The sequence below is a fragment of the Quercus lobata genome, chromosome 10 (assembly GCF_001633185.2).
Source record: "Quercus lobata isolate SW786 chromosome 10, ValleyOak3.0 Primary Assembly, whole genome shotgun sequence".
Taxonomy (NCBI): domain Eukaryota; kingdom Viridiplantae; phylum Streptophyta; class Magnoliopsida; order Fagales; family Fagaceae; genus Quercus; species Quercus lobata.
In genome coordinates, this window is record NC_044913.1 from 19,567,034 (window position 1) to 19,587,666 (window position 20,633).

The 20,633-nt window shown below is 39.6% G+C and overlaps 1 protein-coding gene and 1 pseudogene across 1 annotated transcript; both read left to right on the forward strand.

The window, feature by feature from the left end:
* Positions 1-8,981: 8,981 nt before the first annotated feature.
* On the forward strand, positions 8,982-13,307 carry LOC115964471 (annotated as a pseudogene).
* Positions 13,308-17,856: 4,549 nt separating this feature from the next.
* On the forward strand, positions 17,857-19,537 carry LOC115965747 (presenilin-like protein At2g29900). Its single transcript, XM_031085041.1, has one exon. It carries the CDS (start codon positions 18,068-18,070, stop codon positions 19,409-19,411), a length of 1,344 nt encoding a protein of 447 aa, XP_030940901.1. The 5' UTR covers positions 17,857-18,067; the 3' UTR covers positions 19,412-19,537.
* The last annotated feature ends 1,096 nt before the right edge of the window (positions 19,538-20,633 follow it).

Consider the following 20,633-nt stretch of genomic DNA (forward strand, 5'->3'; position numbering starts at 1 on the left):
TTGAACCAATCCCACACTGTACCCCCGTGCATGTCCCATTCTACTCACCTTTTCTTCTGCGAGTGCTTTAGAGGCTGCCTTTGATGTCGTGTCGTTCTTCCCTTTTAGGCCTTGGGATGCCGAGGACATGGTCATCCTCGGCTGCATTCCTAGGCTATTTGGTATTTTAATACTTGTCCTCGGTAACTACTCTCCTCGGCGCGGGTCTTGAGCCTTAATGGAAAGTAGGCCGGGACCACAAATTCTCTGGCCCCACAATAGCCCCTCAAAATCCTGCTGTCCGGATCCTCAGACGAAGAGGAGAGTTTTGATGACATCAGGCCTCTGTCAAAACTTGTCAATCCTTGTCATCTATCAATCCCGGAGACTCTTCGTTTGCCCGTGACACGTTCTTGGAGCCTTGGAAGGTGAAAAGTGTCTTCATTAAATGTGGGCGGCTTTGTGCTTCCCACGTTCAACGGCGCGATGGTGATCTAACGGTAGAGATTTCCTTACCTTTATGGGCGGGAAAATTCGTGCAGTTACTTTCGATGGGAGGTATAAATAATTTTTGGAATTGATTTGTCTCTTCATTTTTGCACTTAAGAGTTCTAGCGCACATATCCTAGGTTCAACCAAACTTTCATCCAAATTCAAGTCTATCTCCAGCACAAAAAACCTGTCCGAGGAACCTTTCCTCTTTTCTGTAAGTTCTCTGCCTTCACTAACTCGTGCTTTTTCTTTTCTGGGTTTATTTTTCTCTTGTTCCTCTCCTTCTCCCGTCATCCTCTGAGTTTGTTTAGTAGTTCTTAGAGATAGTTAAATTGAGAAAATTGGTTGAGACTGAAGAGGCGATGGAAAAGTTCATCGCCGACTATAGGATTCCCCCTAACGTAAGTTTAAGGCACTGCAAGGTGGGGGAATGGCATCTTCAGAGAAGGACGGGCAAAGTGGTAATTCCCATTCTCGCCTTCGTAGAGGGGGGTATGAGAATCCACATGGGGCCGATAATGAAGAGTTACCTTAGGCATTTCCGATTAGCTCCCACACAGTGCGCTGCAAATATGTTTAGGATTCTGGGTTGTGTGGATGCCTTAAATAAAAAAATGGGGCTAAGACTAACCCTTCATGATGTAAATTGGTGCTACAATCTCCAAAATTTGAAGGGCAAATCCTACTACATGAAGACGAGAGACGATAGGGTTTGGCTAATCCAGTGCCTCCCCAACTCCAACAAGGGGTTGAACAAGGACTTTCTTAACATATCTGGGGAATGGCATGATGGTCTTCCTTACCCAATGGTGGAGGGAGAACCAGATGGGGTATAGAGAGTAGGAGGGTGCCAATCCTTTGTGCCGTTTTAATTTGGTGTGGTTCGGTTACTAACTATGTACATGCCTCTTTTTGCAGATCCAAACGCCTTTCACCGACACTTTCATCTGGTTAACCGGGTTGATTTGAAGATAGTTCTTCAAGCGGCGGTTTTTGTAAATGACGAGGATGGTCAAGTCAGAACCGCTCACAAAATCTTAGGGTACGATCCCATCCAGAAGTCATTTGCCGACCCAAAGCACGTGATCAGCACTAACAATCCTCGGCTTCCGAAAATCACCGTAGTCGAACAAGGGTTTTTGATCTCCAAAAGATCTCCTGTCCCAGAGGGCGTCCCATTGGTGGACTCCTCCCCGTCTCATCAGGCCGCGGAAGACGAAGGTGATTTGAGTCTGTCCGAGGAGGGATTTGGGGCATTTGACCAAGCCCACCCATCCGAGGATCCTTCTAGTGATCTAGGTGACCCCAACTTGTCCGAAGCAGAATTGTTGTCAGTGGGAACATCCTCCCGAGCCGAGATGGGTCTTAAGAGAAAGCCCCTGACCAGCTTATTCGACCTCATTGAGGGTCAGCCGGGGAAGGGTGCATAGGAAAAACCGCAATCCAGTGCTCCAACTCCCCCGTCTCAGCCCCAGCCCGTCCAAACTAGGTCCTCGTCTACTAAGTCACAGCCACAATCTCCTCGCCCCAAACTTCCTGCTCCTCCTCAATCAGCTCTGCCTCCTCGGTCGGAGCCCGCTGACTCAAAGAGAAAGAGGAGTCCCAAGGGTAAGGAACCCATGGATGGGAGAAAATCTCAATCCTTTTAGGAGAGGGACGAAACCTCGCGAGCTAAAAAACAGTTAAAGATTGGGCACCAAAGTAAGGGGAAAGGGATCAAAGCCCAATTCGCACCGAGTGCTTGGCTTCCTGCCCCAATGCTCCACGGGGAGCCATTACTGGAAAACGCGTCCATGAGGAACCTTGGAGACGGCGATGGTGGTTATGTGGCCGACGCGTTAGGGAGAACCATGCTGCTTCCTACTGATATGGAAGAGTTGAAGAATATGAGGATGCAGGAGGTTTTCCTCAATGCGAAGAGGTACCTGGGTATGGTAAGGCTCCTAAAATTCATAACATCGTCGATTCTTGCTCCTAGATTCTCGTTCATAATGTATTTGTTTCAATTGACTGGCTATCCAGGTTACCTATAGGATGGAGGAAGAAGTTAAGGGGCAGAGTAAGACCGCCGAGCTTGAACGCAGTAAACGAATAGATGCTGCACGGACCCTCAAAACTTCCGAGACTGACCTCGCGAAGGCCAGGGAGGACTTAAAAGAGGCTACCCGAGCTAGGGATAGTGCCGCGACAGGTTTGACTGGTGCCCAAAAACAGGCCGAGGAACAGACAAATCGCCTACTCGCTGCCAAAGAGCAATTGCAGATTGCTAAGGAGCAGATCAGTGATTTAAAGAAAAAACTGATCGAGGCAGACAATGCTAAGGGCGTGGCGGAATTTGCCAAGGACGAAGCCGTGAGGGCCAAGCAGGAGGCTGAGTTTGCCAGAACTGAGGTCGAAGCTGCTAGGGACAAGGCCGATGAGGAGGGTTACGAGGCGGGGGTGGCTGAAACCCAGGCCTCCCTTAAAGCTCAAATCCCTGGAGTATACAGGCTATACTGCTCCCAGGTTTGGGAAGAGACCCTCAAACGAGCTGGGGTGGAAGCCTCATCCGACTTGTGGAAGGCGGAGAGTGTATTTTATCCTCCAGTCATTCGTGAGACCACCTCCGCCAGCTTCGAGGCTATGAGCGCTTCACAGGAGGCTAAGGCTGCTCAGTCAGAAGCTGCTCAGATCATCGTCACTCCTGGCTAGTGAACTAAAGGAGGAGAGCCTCATGATGCGACAGAAGCACCTGGAGGTCTGAATCCTGAGATGCCTAAAGAGGATGTCGAGCCTGCGGTTAGTGCTCAGATCTCTGGTGCCGAGGAGCCAGCCATCTTTGTTCAGCCCCTACAGGCCATTCCCCTTACTGGTGTCCCCAAAAGCACCAAAACTGATCCTGCTCAGCCTTCCCAAGAAGGGGATGTCTCCTAAGGCCCCGAAGCTAATCCTGTTTAGCCTTCCCAGGAGGTGGCCAAAACGAGATCAAAGAAGTAGAGGCCCTGGCCAACTTTTGTATTTGTTTCTAGTTTAACTGTTAACTAGTTTCGCTTTTGTTTTGAGGACTTTAGAGTTTGCTTGCAGTTGTACTCTTTGACCACCTATCTGAAATTCTTTTCTTCCTTTTTCCTTTAAATTACATGTTCGTTGCCCTTGCCAATATCTACTATTGTTGCGAATCTCATGGTTTTTGAACTAGTTATTTTAACATGTATGAATAGCTGTACATATGATTTATTTGGGATTACATCCCGGAATTCTAACTTACCCATGCCCATGGGGCGCTAAACTTGTATCTGAACATACTTCTAGGGAGCCAAAGGTATCATCCGAGGTGCCGAGTGTGTTGTTAGGCCAAGCCTGGTACTTAGATTTTTTTTTAAGTAGTTGGTTTCCCCATAAGCTTGAGTCTAAGGACCATGCAATACTCTGATTCTGTCCAAAACTTATGGTTTTCTTTAAGTAGTTGGTTTCCTCATAGGTTTAAGTCCGAGGACCATGCAATACCTTGGTTCTGTCCAAAACTTATAGTTTTCTTTAAGTAGTTGGTTTCCCCATAGGTTTGAGTCCGAGAACCATGCAATACATTGATTCTGTCCAAAACTTAGATTTTCTTTAAGCAGTTGGTTTCCCCATAGGTTTGAGTCCGAGGACCATGCAATACCTTGGTTCTGTCCAAAACTTATAGTTTTCTTTAAGCAGTTGGTTTCCCCATAGGTTTGAGTCCGAGGACCATGCAATACCTTGGTTCTGTCTAAAACTTATAGTTTTCTTTAAGCAGTTGGTTTCCCCATAGGTTTGAGTCCGAGGATCATGCAATATCTTGGTTCTGTCCAAAACTTAGATTTTCTTTAAGTAGTTGGTTTCCCCATAGGTTTGAGTCCGAGGACCATGCAATACCTTGATTCTGTCCAAAATTTAAAATTTTCTTTAAGTAGTTGGTTTCCCCATAGGTTTGAGTCCGAGGACCATGCAATACCTTGGTTCTGTCCAAAACTTAGATTTTCTTTAAGTAGTTGGTTTCCCCATAGGTTTGAGTCCGAGGACCATGCAATACCTTGGTTCTGTCCAAAACTTAGATTTTCTTTAAGTAGTTGGTTTCCCCATAGTTTTGAGTTCGAGGACCATGCAATACCTTGGTTCTGTCCAAAACTTAGATTTTCTTTAAGTAGTTGGTTTCCCCATAGGTTTGAATCCGAGGACCATGCAATACCTCGGTTCTGTCCAAAACTTAGATTTTCTTTAAGTTCGGGGGATTAGCCCCTCGGCCAAGGTGTGGGGTGTTGACCTGACGTTGGAAGCCCCTAGAACTGTCCGCGCCACTGGCGCTTTGAAGCGTAGTCCCTAGTGGAACTTTATATTAGGGCAAAAACAACGGGCTGCTAGAAGTGATGGAGGGGCTTTCGCAGGCCCTTGCTTGACAGAAGCTCGATCCACCGCTTGTGCCAACGCACAAGCCTTTCCCACAGACGGCGCCATTGTAAGGACTCAATTCGTAACGATTCCAAAATGATATTGGGTTCGTACGTTAAGGACCCAAACAATATAATTTGTAGAGCGTGGGCTGAAAGGCTAGACCTTGGTCACTGGACGGTGGTTGGTCAAGGTATTCATGGCGAACGCACAGAGGTGAACTAAGTGTATCCATGGACCTTGTTCGTTGAGCTTAATGTTTTTACTCTTCCTTTTACTTTCTAGGTACCATGGACCCAACCTTTTTTGACGCATAAGCCCTTACAATATATAGCCTTTCTCGGTTGATCATGATCTTCCATCTATTGATCAGGCAGATACCTACTCTAGTGTCTGTCCCATCAACCGCCTCCCCCCACTTTCTGTTAGTTGCAATAACCGAAACCACACTGTTCAGGGGTCTTTTCCCATCAATGTGACTAGGACGTTTGTTGGCGCATTTAATGCGGAGGTGACGTTTTCTCCTTGAACCAATCCCACACTGTACCCTCGTGCGTGTCCCATTCTACTCGCCTTTTCCTCTGGGAGTGCTTTGGAAGCTGTCTTTGATGACGTGTCGTTCTTCCCTTTTAGGCCTTGGGATGCCGAAGACATGGTCATCCTCGGCTGCATTCCTAGGTTATTTGGTATTTTAATACTTATCCTCAGCAACTACTCTCCTCTGCGCGGGCCTTGGGCCATAATGGAAAGTGGGCCGGGACCACAAATTCTCTGGCCCCACAGGTATTTTTATGTAAAAAACGTTATTTTAGGTTTAGGTGATTTATTTCCTTGTTTTTAGGTGCATTTAATGCTTTTTAGGTCAAACTTTATTCCTGATATGGTTAGGTATCAATTAGGAGTTATTTTAGAATATATTTTCTTGTCTGTCAAGTTTTATGGAGCCCTTAAATAGTCATCTAAGTCTGTAAACGTTTTTCATATATTATTGAATAAAAATCAGAAAATGTGAGGCTTTGCTCTTCTTTTGGTTCTTCAAGAACTGTGAATTTATCAGGGATTCTTCCTTGTGGCGTTCAAACTTTATACCTTTGGTTCGTGATTCAATTATAATAATTGGGTCAAGGTGTTACTTATACCTTTGGTTCGCATTTCACTTATAAACGTTGGGTCAGGGTTTTCTATCAAAATCTGAATTTTAGCTTTCTTGGGCAAGTATTCCAATATTTTTGTTGGGTTTCAAAGCGTGTCGATTGAGGTTCGCAACATATTCCAATATTTTTGTTGGGTCTCAAAGCATGTCTATTGAGGTTCCCATCATTTGGTATCAGAGCAAGGTTTCTAGTTCAGGTTTGCCTATCCTTTAACATATTTATCTCTTCTTAGCCGAATTTCCTTTACCCTATCTGTTCAATCTTTGTTTGTCTTGTTGATGTCTAAATTATTGGTCTGGTCTCACATCTCTTAGTTATTTTGAAATCTTATTTCATTATTCTCAAAAGCTAGTTGCTAATAAATAAAAAAAAGACTCGAAGAAGAAGACAAAAAGGAGTCCGAACAAAAAAAAAAATTTCTGTGCTTCCAAAATTCCAAAACTATCATATTCCTTCTAATTCTAATCTGAAAATTTCCATATTCCTTACGTTCAAATCTGAGATTCCTTGATTAGTTCTTGGTGAATTGTTGCTGGAAATTTTGAGTTGTTTGTTTAGTTTCAAAAGAACTGAAAGAGAATTATCGAGTGGAAAAAGGCAAAAGTGGTGAGAACATCAGAGGATAAAAGTCATATTATTTTGAGTGAAACACGAGTGGAGAGTGATCCACATTCTTGAGTGTAAACACGTAAAGGAGTGATTCATGAGGTTTTTTTTTTTTTTTTTTTCTTCTTCTTCTAACCTTTGTTTTGCAACAATCATGTCTCACGATAGTGGTAAGAGCATTGCCGAAGATGATACAAAATTGGCTGATCCGAAAGCGTTTTTGGAGGCCATGATGAGTGAGATTGTAACACCCCATAAATTTTGTTACCAATTAAATTATTATACGTAAATTTTTAAAGGAGGCCTATAATTAAATGGAATAAATTAGTATTGGGCCCAAGGTATTAAAATATGATAAATACTAAGGGATCTAAAGCCCAAAGTGAGGTGGCATAAGTAAATATATGGGCCTTGAAAACCCTAGCCTTTTTCCTCTGAGGTCTCACGTGTTTTTGCTAATGGGATTTTCTTTTGCTTCAGCCAACTATTGAATGTTGATTTTCTTCACTGTGGCTGTGGGTGGAGACTTCAGGTACGATTCTTTGCTGCTCTAAACTTAGGATAGTTTATACTCATGGCTAGCTTTTGTTCCCACTTTTAGCATCTGTTATTGGCGTACCAAATAGAAAAAAAAAATAGGGGCTGCCGTTATGGATCTAAAGCTAGGATTATTTTATTGGAACAAGGGTGCTTTGTGGGTTATATATAATAGTTTATATTCTCATTGTACTCAGCGTTAATTTGACCTGCATCCACGCCCTTTTCTTTGGCTAAATCCTAGTCCAGCGCATCAAGGGAATACTAGGCAATTGGATGGATAGATTAATGTATATATTAGGTTATATTAGGTTATCACATGTCCATCTTTTTGCCGCATTAAAGTCATGCATGGATTATATTAATGGAAAAGGGCTGCCTTAGGTTATTTGATACCCACGTTTGCATCTAATGGTACTAATTTATCATCTCTAAGCCACTGAGTATGCAGTAACTTTTCAAGCCCAAAAATATGAGTATGCAGCAACTTTTTAAGCCAAAATATGATTAGGTAGAGCCAAAAGATATGATCATGCAGGGGTAATTGTAAGTCCAAAAATCTGATCAAAGCTGAAGGTGAATTGGATAGTTAAGTGAATAAATAGAGGATTTTGGATAAATTAATATTGTTTAGGATGAAACTGTTTAAGAGTGAAAATAGATTTTTAAGTGGGAATTTGTGTATTGATGAACCTATTTTTGGTATTGCTAGGTTCTAATTCTACTGAATTGTTGTGATTCAAGGGAGGTTGATTTCCTTTATTTTTGCAACTAAGAAGTAAGTGGTGTTTACTAATTTTGGGAGTTTTCCCAAAACAGTGTTAATTATTAAACTATTTTATATGAAAGAATATGTTGATATTCTATATGTAAATGAATATTTTACAAACGTTTGATGTGCACTTTGGCTATTCGTTTTATGAAAAACTTGTGGGACAACCTAATTTTATTTAAACTTGTATGTGTGTATATGTCTTTATATTTTGAGAAGTATGAATGGATTATTTTGTGAGCATATTGAATATGTTTTAAAAACCTATGGCAAGTCGTGATTAGAAGCTCAGTATGGTATTTAGTCCTTAGTAAGGGACAATCATGCTGCAGCTAGTCCTTAACAAGGGACGGTCCCAAAAAGGGGACAGTGCACATTTGATAGCCCCTTAGCAAGGGAGCATACTATTGAGGATCCAAAAGGAAGCTCCTTAGCAAGGGAGTGTACCTTTAGGTTCCAAAGGAGCCATCCTTAAGAAATGGGATGAAAGGAGGTTCCAGTCCCAAAAAGGGGACAGCACAACCCTGTCAACAGGGCGTAAACGTTGACCACGAGAAAAGCCTAGGGAATTGTTTATGTGATAGTATCAATATATATATTATGATGGCTCACAATATAAAGATATGATTTTCTTTTACATGAAATAGTTGATGACAAAATATTGGTGAATTATAAGTTGTGAATCTGTTGAAAGAATTATTTATTTGAAAGGTTTGTTCCCACACCCCAATGTTAGTGAATTCCACTTATTGAGTTATCTCACCCCCCCTTTATTTCCCATTACAGATACATTAGGTGGATTATTGGAGTAGAGATTCTTGGGAGACAGAAGTTACAAATTATTTTTGTGGAACTGAGGATTTTATTATTATTTTATGGCATTAAACTTTGTATTGGAGAATTATTTTGAGGATTTTTTGTATTTGGTGAATTAGAGCTTTGACTTTTGTAATCAGTTTCAAGGTTGCTAGTTTTTTTTATTTAATATTTTTATGAATTATTCAGATTAAATAGACTTTTATTGCCTATGATTTTGGGGCGTTACAGAGATGAGGCATATGATGAAGATGGAGATGACGCAGGTTCACGAACGGATAGATCAAATGGAGAATAAACGTGAGGAGCAACCACAAAACGGTCGTAATTTGTGTAGGAGGGAAAGAGTTCCACCGAGGGAGGACGATGAAGAGCATTATGGGTCTGGTTTTGATGAAGAAGAAGATCGGGATTCCATTGTTAGCAATAGGAGACTTGGAGGAAGATTTAGAGAAGCTAGGAATCGCGAAGATAACAACTTGGGTGGTATTAAGATGAAGATTTCGTCCTTTCAAGGTAGGTCTGATCTTGAGGCATATCTTGAGTGGGGGAAGAAGATGGAGTTCGTGTTTGATTGCCACAATTACTCCGAGACAAAGAAGATAAAATTAGCCGTGATTGAATTTTCTAAATATGCTATTACTTGGTAGGATCAGCTTGTGATAAACAGGAGGCGGAATAGAGAACACCCAATAGACACATGAGAGGAGATGAAAGTAGTGATGAGAAAGCGATTCGTTCCAAGTTACTACTACCGAGAGTTGTACAAAAAGCTACAAGGTCTTAGACAAGGGAGTCGAAGCGTAGAGGACTACAAGGAGATGGAGATTGCTATGATCCGCGCTAATGTAGAGGAGGATCAAGAGGCTACAATGGCTAGATTTTTGCTTGGTTTAAACCGAGAGATCCATGATAAGGTAGAGATGCAGTATTATGTGGAATTGGAAGATATGGTGCATATGGCTATCAAAGTGGAACAACAACTCAAGAGAGGGAATAGGATACGTGCAGGCCATAACTCTAGTTCTACCTCTTGGAAATCGAGTCATGCTAAGCCGCTGGACAAGTCACAAACGCCCAAACCCAAGCCCAAGTCCGCGACCACCAGCCACGTTCCTCAAGGTAAAACCGAAGCCTCTACCTCTAGGAATCGTGATATTAAATGTTTTAGATGTCAAGGCAGGGGCCACATAGCAAGTCAATGTCCAAACAAGCAAGTCATGGTGTTGCAAGCCAATGGTGAAATTGTGACCAATGATGAAGATTCCGACACCGACGACATGCTGCCATTAGAGGATGTTTCGAGGAGGAGTATTTAGCCCCTGGCGCATTGACATTGGTGGCGAGGAGAGCATTGAGCTTGCAAGTAAAAGGAGTTGATGAAATACAGCGGGAGAACATCTTTCACACTAGGTGCTACGTTAAAGACAAGGTATGTAGTGTGATTATTGATGGTGGTAGTTGTACTAATGTTGCAAGCGCAATTATGGTGGAGAAATTGGGATTGCCCATGGTAAAGCACCCTAGACCGTACAAGTTGCAATGGCTAAATGATAGTGGTGAGATCAAGGTGAACAAGCAAGTGTTAGTTGCATTTCGAATCGGTAAATACGAAGATAAAGTGTTGTGTGACGTAGTACCGATGCAAGTGGGACATTTATTGCTAGGGCGTCTATGGCAGTTCGATAGGCAAGTGAAGCATGATGGCTTTACGAATAAGTACTCTTTTGTACTTAATCAACGATCAATCACTCTTGTACCATTGACACCGCAACAAGTATACGAGGATCAAGTAAAATTACAAAAGGAGAGTGATCAAAAGAAAGAGAGTGAGTAAAAGAAAAATAGTGAAAATCAGAGAGATGCCAAGAAAAATGAGGGAGAAAGAAAATCAAAGTTCGGCCCTTGAGAGAAAATCAGAGAGAAAACAAAAGAATTTCTATGCAAAAGTGAGTGAGATCAAGCGAGCAATGTTTTCAAATAAGCCGATGATTGTACTTTTGTACAAAGTGGCACTTTTAAACACTGACGAACTTGACCTTTCTTTGCCTAGTTCTATTGTTTCTCTTTTGCTGGAGTACGAGGATGTCTTCCCCGAGGAAACACCACATGGGTTACCTCCAAACCGAGGGATTGAACATCAAATTGATTTTGTTCTCGGTGCAACCATTCCAAACCGACCAGCTTATAGGAGCAATTCCAAGGAGACAAAGGAGCTTCAACGGCAGGTAAGTGAATTGTTGGAGAAAGGGCACGTGAGGGAGAGCATGAGCCCATGTGCAGTTCCGGTCTTAATTGTACCTAAAAAGGATGGGACGTGGAGAATGTGCGTTGATTGCCGAGCCATCAACAACATAACGGTTGATGAAGAGAAGATACGTGCAATCCAAGATTGGCCGAGTCCCACAAGTGTAGGTAATGTTTGTAGTTTTCATGGACTTGCTAGTTTCTACCGACGGTTCGTGAAGGACTTCAATAGCTTAGCCGCACCGCTTACCGAAGTAATCAAGAAGAATGTTGGATTTTGGTGGGGAGAAGAACAAGAGAAGGCATTTCAATTAATCAAAGAGAAGCTGACTAACGCACCTTTGTTGTCTTTGCCCAACTTTTCTAAAACGTTTGAAATTGAATGTGATGCTTCAAGTATTGGTATAGGAGCCATTCTTATGCAAGAAGGACGACCAATTGCTTACTTCAGTGAGAAACTCAGCGGGGCAGCCTTAAACTACCCAACTTATGACAAGGAGTTGTATACATTGGTTCGGGCTTTAGAGACGTGGCAGCACTACCTATGGCCTAAGGAATTCGTGATTCACACCGATCATAAGTCCTTAAAACACTTGAAGGGCCAACACAAGCTAAACAAAAGGCATGCGCGATGGGTGAAGTTCATAGAGACGTTTCCATACGTCATTCAATACAAGCAAGGTAAGGAGAATGTAGTCGCCAATACATTTTCTCGCAGGTATGCCTTACTCTCCACACTTGATGCAAAATTGCTTGGTTTTGAACACATTAAAGAATTATATGCTGAAGACCATGAATTTTGTGAGGAATATCGAGCTTGTGAGAAAATCGCCTCTGGTAAGTTCTTTAAGCTTGATGGATTCCTATTTCGAGAAAATAAGTTATGCATGCCTAATTGTTCTATGAAGGAGTTATTAGTGCAGGAATCACATGGTGGGGGATTAATGGGACATTTTGAAGTTGCAAAGACTTTAGCTATTTTGCAGGAACACTTCTATTGGCCTCACATGAAATGAAATGTCGAACGGATTTGTGGTAAATGTTTCACATGTAGGCAAGCTAAATCCAAAGTGCAGCCCAACGGTTTATATACTCCTTTACCAATTCCTAGTGAGCCTTGGATTGATATTTCAATGGATTTTGTGTTAGGATTGCCTAGAACTAAACGTGGAAGAGATTCAATTTTTGTGGTCGTGGATAAATTTTCTAAAATGACACATTTTATTCCATGTCACAAAACGGATGACGCTTCACATGTTGCTGATTTGTTCTTTAGAGAGATTGTGAGATTACATGGAATGCCTAGGACAATTGTTTCGGATAGAGATGCTAAGTTCTTGAGCTATTTTTGGAAGACTTTGTGGTGTAAGCTAGGTACTAAGCTATTGTTTTCCACTACTTGTCATCCATAAACTGATGGTCAAACTGAAATAGTAAATAGGACTTTGTTTACTCTATTGAGGGCAATCATTAGAAAGAACATCAAAACATGGGAAGAATGTTTACCACATGTTGAGTTTGCATATAATAAAGCTGTTCATTCTGCTACCAAATTTTCTCCATTTGAAATTGTGTATGGGTTTAATCCTTTAACTCCATTGGATTTATCTCCTTTACCTTTGATGGAGCACGTTAATTTAGATGGCAAAAAGAAAGCTGACTTTGTGAAGCAGATTAATGAGAAAGCAAGACTCAACATTGAGCGAAGAATGGAGCAATATGTCACACAAGCCAACAAAGGTCGTCGCAAACTGGTTTTTGAACCCAGAGATTGGGTTTGGCTGCACATGAGAAAAGAAAGATTCCCGGCGAAAAGATGTTCCAAATTGCTCCCAAGAGGAGATGGTCCCTTCCAAGTCCTCGAGCGTATCAATGACAACGCTTACAAGCTAGATTTACCTGGTAAGTACGATGTAAGTGCCACTTTTAATGTTATTGATTTGAGTCCTTTTGATGTAGGTGATGATTTGAGGGCAAATCCTTTTCAAGAGGAGGGGAATGATGGAGATCAAGGCACCGCTTCGAAGGATCTCATTCAAGTACCAATTGGGCCGGTTACAAGATCACAAGCAAAGAAGTTCAAGGATGTACTCAACGGACTCATCCAAGAGTTATGGGCTCAAGCAAACTCGTGGAGGCCCATTGAGCATGATCCACGTGGGCAACAAAAAATGGTCACCTTAATTCAAGTTCTAGAAGGATCTGGTCAAGGCTAAGAATTGACATGAAATATTTTGGGTCTATGTAAAAAACGTTATTCTAGGTTTAGGTGATTTATTTCCTTGTTTTTAGGTGCATTTAATGCTTTTTAGATCAAACTTTATTCCTAATATGATTAGGTAACAATCACGAGTTATTTTAGAATATATTTTCTTGTCTGTCAAGTTTTAAGGAGCCCTTAAATAGTCATCTAAGTCTGTAAACGTTTTTCAGATATTATTGATAAAACTTGTAAGGTTTATTCTCTTTGATTCTTTGAAGAACTACTTGAACTTATCGGGAATTCCCGTGGCGTTCATCTCGACTTATCAAACGGAGTTTCCACCACCGTTTGTGGCATCTTCCTTATACCGAGGTTCTTGTTTGTCATAAACAACGGGTCGAGGTCTCCCATTTGAATCTGTCCATAGAACGATCTTGGGTTCCCTTTTGTTGTTGGGTCTCGTTATTCTTGACGGGGTTCACATCAGAGAATAGAAAAAAAACCAATACAAAGTAATAAAGAGTAGATAAAGAAAAAAAAAAAGTCAATTAGTAATCGTTGATTGGAAAACAAAGAGGTTATAAGGAGAAGTAAAAAATAAAATAGAGATTACCGTGTGGAGAACATTAAAAACTTTACAGTATAGTAACATAAACCGTCAAATTCACTTAAAAAGTTAAATCAACAATTAAATACAATCATAGTACTAAATTTAAATTTAAAACTAATCAAACTCTAACTATGGAAACCATATTAATCATAACTAAAAAAGAGATATATATATATATATAATTTTCATACACTATTACTTTTGAAAATCTAATGAACAATACTACCTCTCATTTATCATCTTTGTTATGCAAATCATCAGTTAATAAATATATGATAATGGTAAGAAGAGTTACAAATGAGATCGCTAAAAAATATATATATAAAATTAATTAGCCACTATTATTATGGAGTAATAGTCTATAATTTTACACATCCAAAAAAGTGGAATATATAGAGTTTTCTTAAAAGTGTGTGTAAAGATTCACTATATGTGTATGTGTGTAAAGGTAAAAAAAAAAAAAATGTATATTTAAAGTTTTTATTAACTTAAAAACTAATGAAAAACCAATAATTAATAACTAAAATTATGGTATTAATAAAATATTTAATGAAATTATCTTAAAAAAATTATCACGCGCAATGTACGAGTATGCTACTAATGCAATATTAAAAGTTAAAAATTAGTTTCCCATAAAAAAAAAAAGTTAAAAATTAGTTTATTTTTGAAAAACTTAAAATAAAAAGTAAAAGGTTAAAAATAAAAAATTGTTGGCAGACTCACCCATAATGTTACAAAAAGTGGTGTTTACAAATTTTTGAATCATGGATATAATATTTCTTATCGGCTATACGATGAATTGTACTTTTTCTTTTTCTTTTTTGGGATAGGGTGTCCATGAATATGAACTATACTTGATTTCCTGCTTTTATTTATTTCGTTGTCACTGAAACGGTAATTTTTTTAAAAGAAAAATGATAGGACTACAATTATCTATACAATTTTTGTCACAATTTATCCTAGTGGCAAGTAGTAAGCGATGAAAAAGAGAAATAGTAGGTTTATGTGAGTTCACGTCTTTACTACGCATAAGTCATCACTTGACGAGTTGTAGCTAAAATCCTGTAAATAATTATCTTAGAGCATCCACATCAGTTGGTGGATACTCTTCTATAATACAAAAACTCCTTCATTTTACACATTTTTGCCAAAAAAATACCCACATCAGTAGGTGTAAAGTTGTACATAATTATACAAATGCTACAGTGACCGTGCATATATGCATGGTCACTATAGCTCGTGTATTTACTATTTTAATCATTTCTTCTCTCTCCTATGTCTGACTCTCATCCAAGGATGTCAATACCGTACCGGAGGCCGTACCGGTTTAGCTACCGGTACGATATATTTCGGATATCGGTCAATACCGGTGTACCATTTCGGGTTTACCGCTATTTTTTATATTTATAAATATATATATATATGTATGTATGTATGTGTTTGTATATATATATATATATATATATTATAATAAATATAAAAGTTTACCATAAAACATTTCCTCAATTCAAAACTAATTATTCATGGTTTTAAACTTTAGTATCAATTAAAAGGGAAAAAAAATAAAATAAAATAGAAAACTTAAAAGTTACCATTGCATACTAAAAAAACAAATAATACTAATAAGTTAATGCAAATAAGTTACCATTCTTTCCTAACAAAAATTCAAAAATTACAAAACTTAAAAAAAAAAAAAAAAAATTTATGTACCGGCCGGTACGCCCGATACCGGCTAGTATTGCCCGGTATTGGCCGGTACGGCCAGTATTTTTACCGGTACGAAACGTAGGGGTTAACCGTACCGGATCACCGGTCGGTACGGTATATTCCGGCCGTACCGGCCGGTACGGTACGGTATCAACAACACTGCTCTCATCTCATCTCAACTCTCTCTTTCTCATTTCATTGCAGCTCTCTCTTTCTCTCATCTCAACTTTGCAAAGCCGATCAGCTTCTCCTTTTTCTTCAAAATCTCAAGCTTCGAAGACAAAGACGATGATAGCTTGACGGAGATCTCGCGCGCCACAAACTGAGTCTAATTGGCGAGTTTGGGCAGCGAGTGAGTTGGGAATGTCAATCAGCCTCTCCGATCCAACAATCCATTTGAAAACGGAGACGATGACGGAGAATTAATCAGACATGGAGGGCTAAGCTCGTTACTACCTGGACAGCTCTAGCGCCTCCTCTGGTGCCATGGGGTTTTTGTGTGGGGCCAAGGTCTTGAACTTGAGCGCCGCTGAGGATCAAGACAATGAGAGTCATTGATGATGGGGTTTAGGGGTCTCAATTTTCTGTGGGGTTTGTAATTTTTGTGGGGTGATGGTGGTTGATGATTGTGGGTTGATGGTGGTGGCTGGGTGGGTGGGTTTGATGGTGGTGGCTGGGTGGGTGGGTTTGATGGTGGTGGTTGAGTAGCTGGTGGCTAGGTGTGGGTGATTTTGGGTTTATTTTAGGTCTGTGAGAAGGTTCCAGAGAGGAGGAGAAGGAAGGAAATAATAAAAAATGTAAAAAGAATGAATATTTTATTGAATAAATGTGAAGAATAGATAAACTGATGTGAGTATTTTGTAAAAGTGGATGTGTAAAATAGAAAAAAGTAGGTTTTTTCTTGTAAAATAGACAGAAAATTTGCACAAACTAATGTGGTTGCTTTTAGCATTGTTCAAATTTTTTAAATTTAAAACTGAAAAATAAAGGCGAAAAACACCTTTTAGGATCCCTATATTTGTAGGCGATTCTCGTTTTAGTCCTTACATTTTATTTTTACCGATTTTAGTCTCTATCTTAAAAACGCTTCTCGTTTTGGTCCTTATCATTATATCAGAAACGGAGAAAGCTGACGTGACAAATGGCAGGAATAAATAATATTAAATTGATGTCCACGTGGCCTAAATTAATAATAAAAAAATGTTTTTTGGCATTAAAAAATGTCATGTCAACATCTAAATTAAAAAAAATTAATTTATTAATTTTAACTAAATTAAAAAAAATTAAAAACTAAAAATCATATGAATTGAAATCTAAATGTGTATTGAACAAGAACAACAAGAACACAAACTCAGATCCAAGAACACAAACCCATAAATTAGAAAAAAAAAAAAAAAAATCCATTTCGATCCAGATTCCAAAACTTCAAACGCACTTCAAAAATAACAGTGACTCTTTGACTAGGGTTGCTCTTCTCTCTAAATTTTTACTGCAATGAAGCTCGTAGGATTGAAATCCATCGAGAACTCCCACAACGAGTCGGTATGGGCGGCCACGTGGGTCCCAGCCACCGAGACCTGACCCGCTTTGTTGATGACCAGGTCACAGGACAAGACTGTTAAGCTATGGGGCTTCGACAAGCTAGTCCTGGAGCGAACCAACACTGGGCACAGCTTGGGATTGGCCAGCGTGGCGACTCACCCCTTGAGACTCATCAGCGCGTTGGCCTCACTCAACAGCTTCGTGCGTGTCTTCGATGTTGATACCAATGCCACCATCGCCACTCTCGAATCTCCTCCCTTTGGAGTCCTTTTTTTATTTATTTATTTATTTTATTTTATTTAAATTTCTAGGTTTGTGTTCTTAGATTTGGGTTTGTGTTCTTGTTCAAGACACACTTAGATCTCAATTCATATAATTTTTAGTTTTTAATTTTTTTATTTAGTTAAAATAAATAAATAAATTTTTTTTAATTTAGTTAAAATAAATAAATAAAGTTTTTTAATTTAGATGCTGACGTGGCATTTTTAATGCCAAAAAACAGTTTTTATTATTAATTTAGGCCACGTGGACATTAATTTAGTATTATTTATTTCTGTCGTTTGCCACGTCAGTTTTCTCCATTTCTGATGTAATAGTAGAGACCAAAATGGAAAGTATTTTTCAAAATAGGGACTAAAACTGATAAAAATAAAATGTAGGAACTAAAATGAGAAACGCTGAAAATATAAGGATTAAAAAGTATTTTTCGCCAAAAAGTAAAAAGCTACTATTAAATAAACAAGAAATTTAAAAAAGCGATTATTTTTATTATTTTTTGGGAAGCAATAAAGGGATTTTTGTTTGGGTAAAAAGTTTCCACCAATGAGATATCCAGTTGTCCCCACTGGAAGAAAGGACGGTTGATCTCTTATCATCACGAAGCAGTTCAGTTGACCATACTACCGATCGGTCAAACAACCAAACCCCGCAAAAACTTCGAACTCAAACCCCTTCCTTTCAATTCTCAAACACCTCCAAGATCCGAAATTGATACGGTTTTCGAGCACCCAATGGCCCCAAACGCAAGACCCAGAAGCATTCTTGAATCTCTTGGGGAAGAGATAATCAGAATCATAACACCAGTCTCACTCTGCATGTTATTGGTGGTGATTTTGGTCTCTGTTCTCAACACAGATTCTTCATCTTCTTATTCAGCATCAGCCACCTCCATAGCCACCATAGCGTACAGTGAGAGCAGCTCAGACTCATCCTGGGACAAATTCTTAGGTGCCCTTTTGAACTCCCTTGTGTTTGTGGCTGTTGTCACTTTGGTCACGTTTCTTTTGGTGCTCCTTTTCTACTTTAGATGCACTAAGTTCTTGAAATACTACATGGGTTTCTCTTCTTTTGTTGTTTTGGGATTCATGGGTGGTGAAATTGCAGTATTTCTGATAGAGAAATATAGTATTCCCATTGATTGTATCACATTTCTGGTGGTTTTGTTTAATTTTGCTGTTGTGGGTGTTTTGGCTGTCTTCATGACAAAAATTGCAATTATTGTGACACAAGGGTACTTGGTTCTTATTGGAATGTTGGTTGCTTATTGGTTTACTCTGTTGCCTGAATGGACCACTTGGGTGCTATTGGTTGCCATGGCATTGTATGATCTTGCCGCGGTTTTGTTGCCGGTTGGGCCATTAAGACTCTTGGTAGAGCTTGCAATATCAAGGGATGAAGATATCCCAGCACTGGTTTATGAGGCTAGGCCGGTGAATGGTAATGATTCTGGTTCAACAGGTGGAGTACCTCAAAGGAGGGTTTGGAGAGACAGGAGGGGTGAAGATTCAGTTAATGGGTCTAACCACAATTCAAATGGCAATTCTGTTTCTGGTGAGAATGTGAATCCTGAGTCAAACTCCATTTTGAATGCCACTGCTGTTCCGGACTCAGATTCAGATTCTAATTCCGTAGTTATTGGCCACACTGATACTAGTTTAGTTAGAGCTGAAGAGGGCCGTGTTCCAGAAAGGGATGCTGAGCTATCTGCGCCTTTAATTGGTGGTAGAATGAATATTCCGCCGCATCAACCAGAAGATGATGCGTCAGGTGAAAGTTTGATGCTAGAGGGAATTGGGTTGGGTTCTTCAGGTGCAATCAAGCTGGGGCTAGGAGACTTCATCTTCTATAGTGTGTTGGTTGGTAGGGCAGCCATGTATGATTTTATGACAGTGTATGCATGTTATCTTGCTATTATAGCTGGTCTAGGTGTCACTTTGATGCTCTTGGCACTATATCAGAAAGCTTTGCCAGCTCTTCCCGTGTCAATAGCATTAGGTGTGTTGTTTTATCTCTTGACTCGGTTCTTACTTGAAGTTTTTGTTGTGCAATGTTCTTTTAACCTCTTAATGTTTTAATACATAAATTATGTTGTCAAAGATTGATACTTGGCTACACAATATATAGCCTCAGAAAGTATGGTGTATGAAATTCATGTTTATTGTTTCAACTTAAATTCTCTCCCCCCAGTTGATTGCTTATAATTTATGTATTTGGTAAACTCAGTTTGGAATCGATGGTAAGTGTTGCCCTAACAAAATTTAATTTCTCGAGCCTGGGATTCTATCATTTGACACTTTATAACTTTAAGATTATGGGTTCTGCAATTTAAAGTTAGCAAAGAACTGAATGCTGGTTCCTGGTTAAATAGTGAATATGGGACACAGCTCCCAAGCTGATGGGAAACATGAAATTGGAGTTAGTTATCTTGGTGGGGTGGGGGGACGGACCCTGAACATGAAATTGGAGTTACTTTGGTAGCTATATAAGCAAAGAGGAGGTGTTTGAAGCATATGATAATCTCAATGTATGACTTCATTGCCATGGATATATTACAGTAAGCATTTTATTTTTCCCATGAAATTTCACAAGTTTCAAAAGAAAGATGCACAGGAAGTTGGGTTTGATCTAATTATAGAATTTTTAGCATGGAAAAGTTGGGACACGGAGTAGGGGTTTGAAGGATATCCCTGTGGTTCCGGCACCTCTTGTGGTGCCTGGACACTAGGGTTTGAACCTCACCAGGCCCCCTCCCTATTTATGCAACAAAAGAAAAGTTGGGACATGGAGTAACAGAAGCATTACAAAATATATGAAAATCTTTGGAAGAAGACTCTTATTTCAAGGGGCAGAAAAGCTTTTTCTTTTTGCTTTTTTTTTGGTGAAGTTTCAGTTGCTTAGAAGCTTTGCTTTGTACTACTGTTGGTATGGGCCTGATGCAATTGGGGTTAAGAGAGGAATTACCTTAAGACCTTGTTATCACTGACTGAATAAATCAGATGTTCTGCCACAGTGATTTTGCCAATGAGATTGACTATTGGTTCTCTATTCCAGCTTCATTCATATTAAAGGTATTGCTTCTTTCATGTTTCTTTTGTCTTACCACTTTTGAGCGCAATCAGCATGGTGGAAATTGGAAACATAGATGCACAGTACCTGCACTAAATGGATATGAAGACAATATGGTTTCGTATTTCAAGCTTGTTCTTTACATGTTTGAAATTTTATCTCCAAATATACAACTAAACTATAACCACTTGGATAATCTATGGCATTAATTGCCATATATTAACCATGAAA

Bases quoted from the DNA above. Each gene is read 5' to 3' on its own strand.
- LOC115965747 (XM_031085041.1), top strand. From the start codon at position 18,068: ATGGCCCCAAACGCAAGACCCAGAAGCATTCTTGAATCTCTTGGGGAA.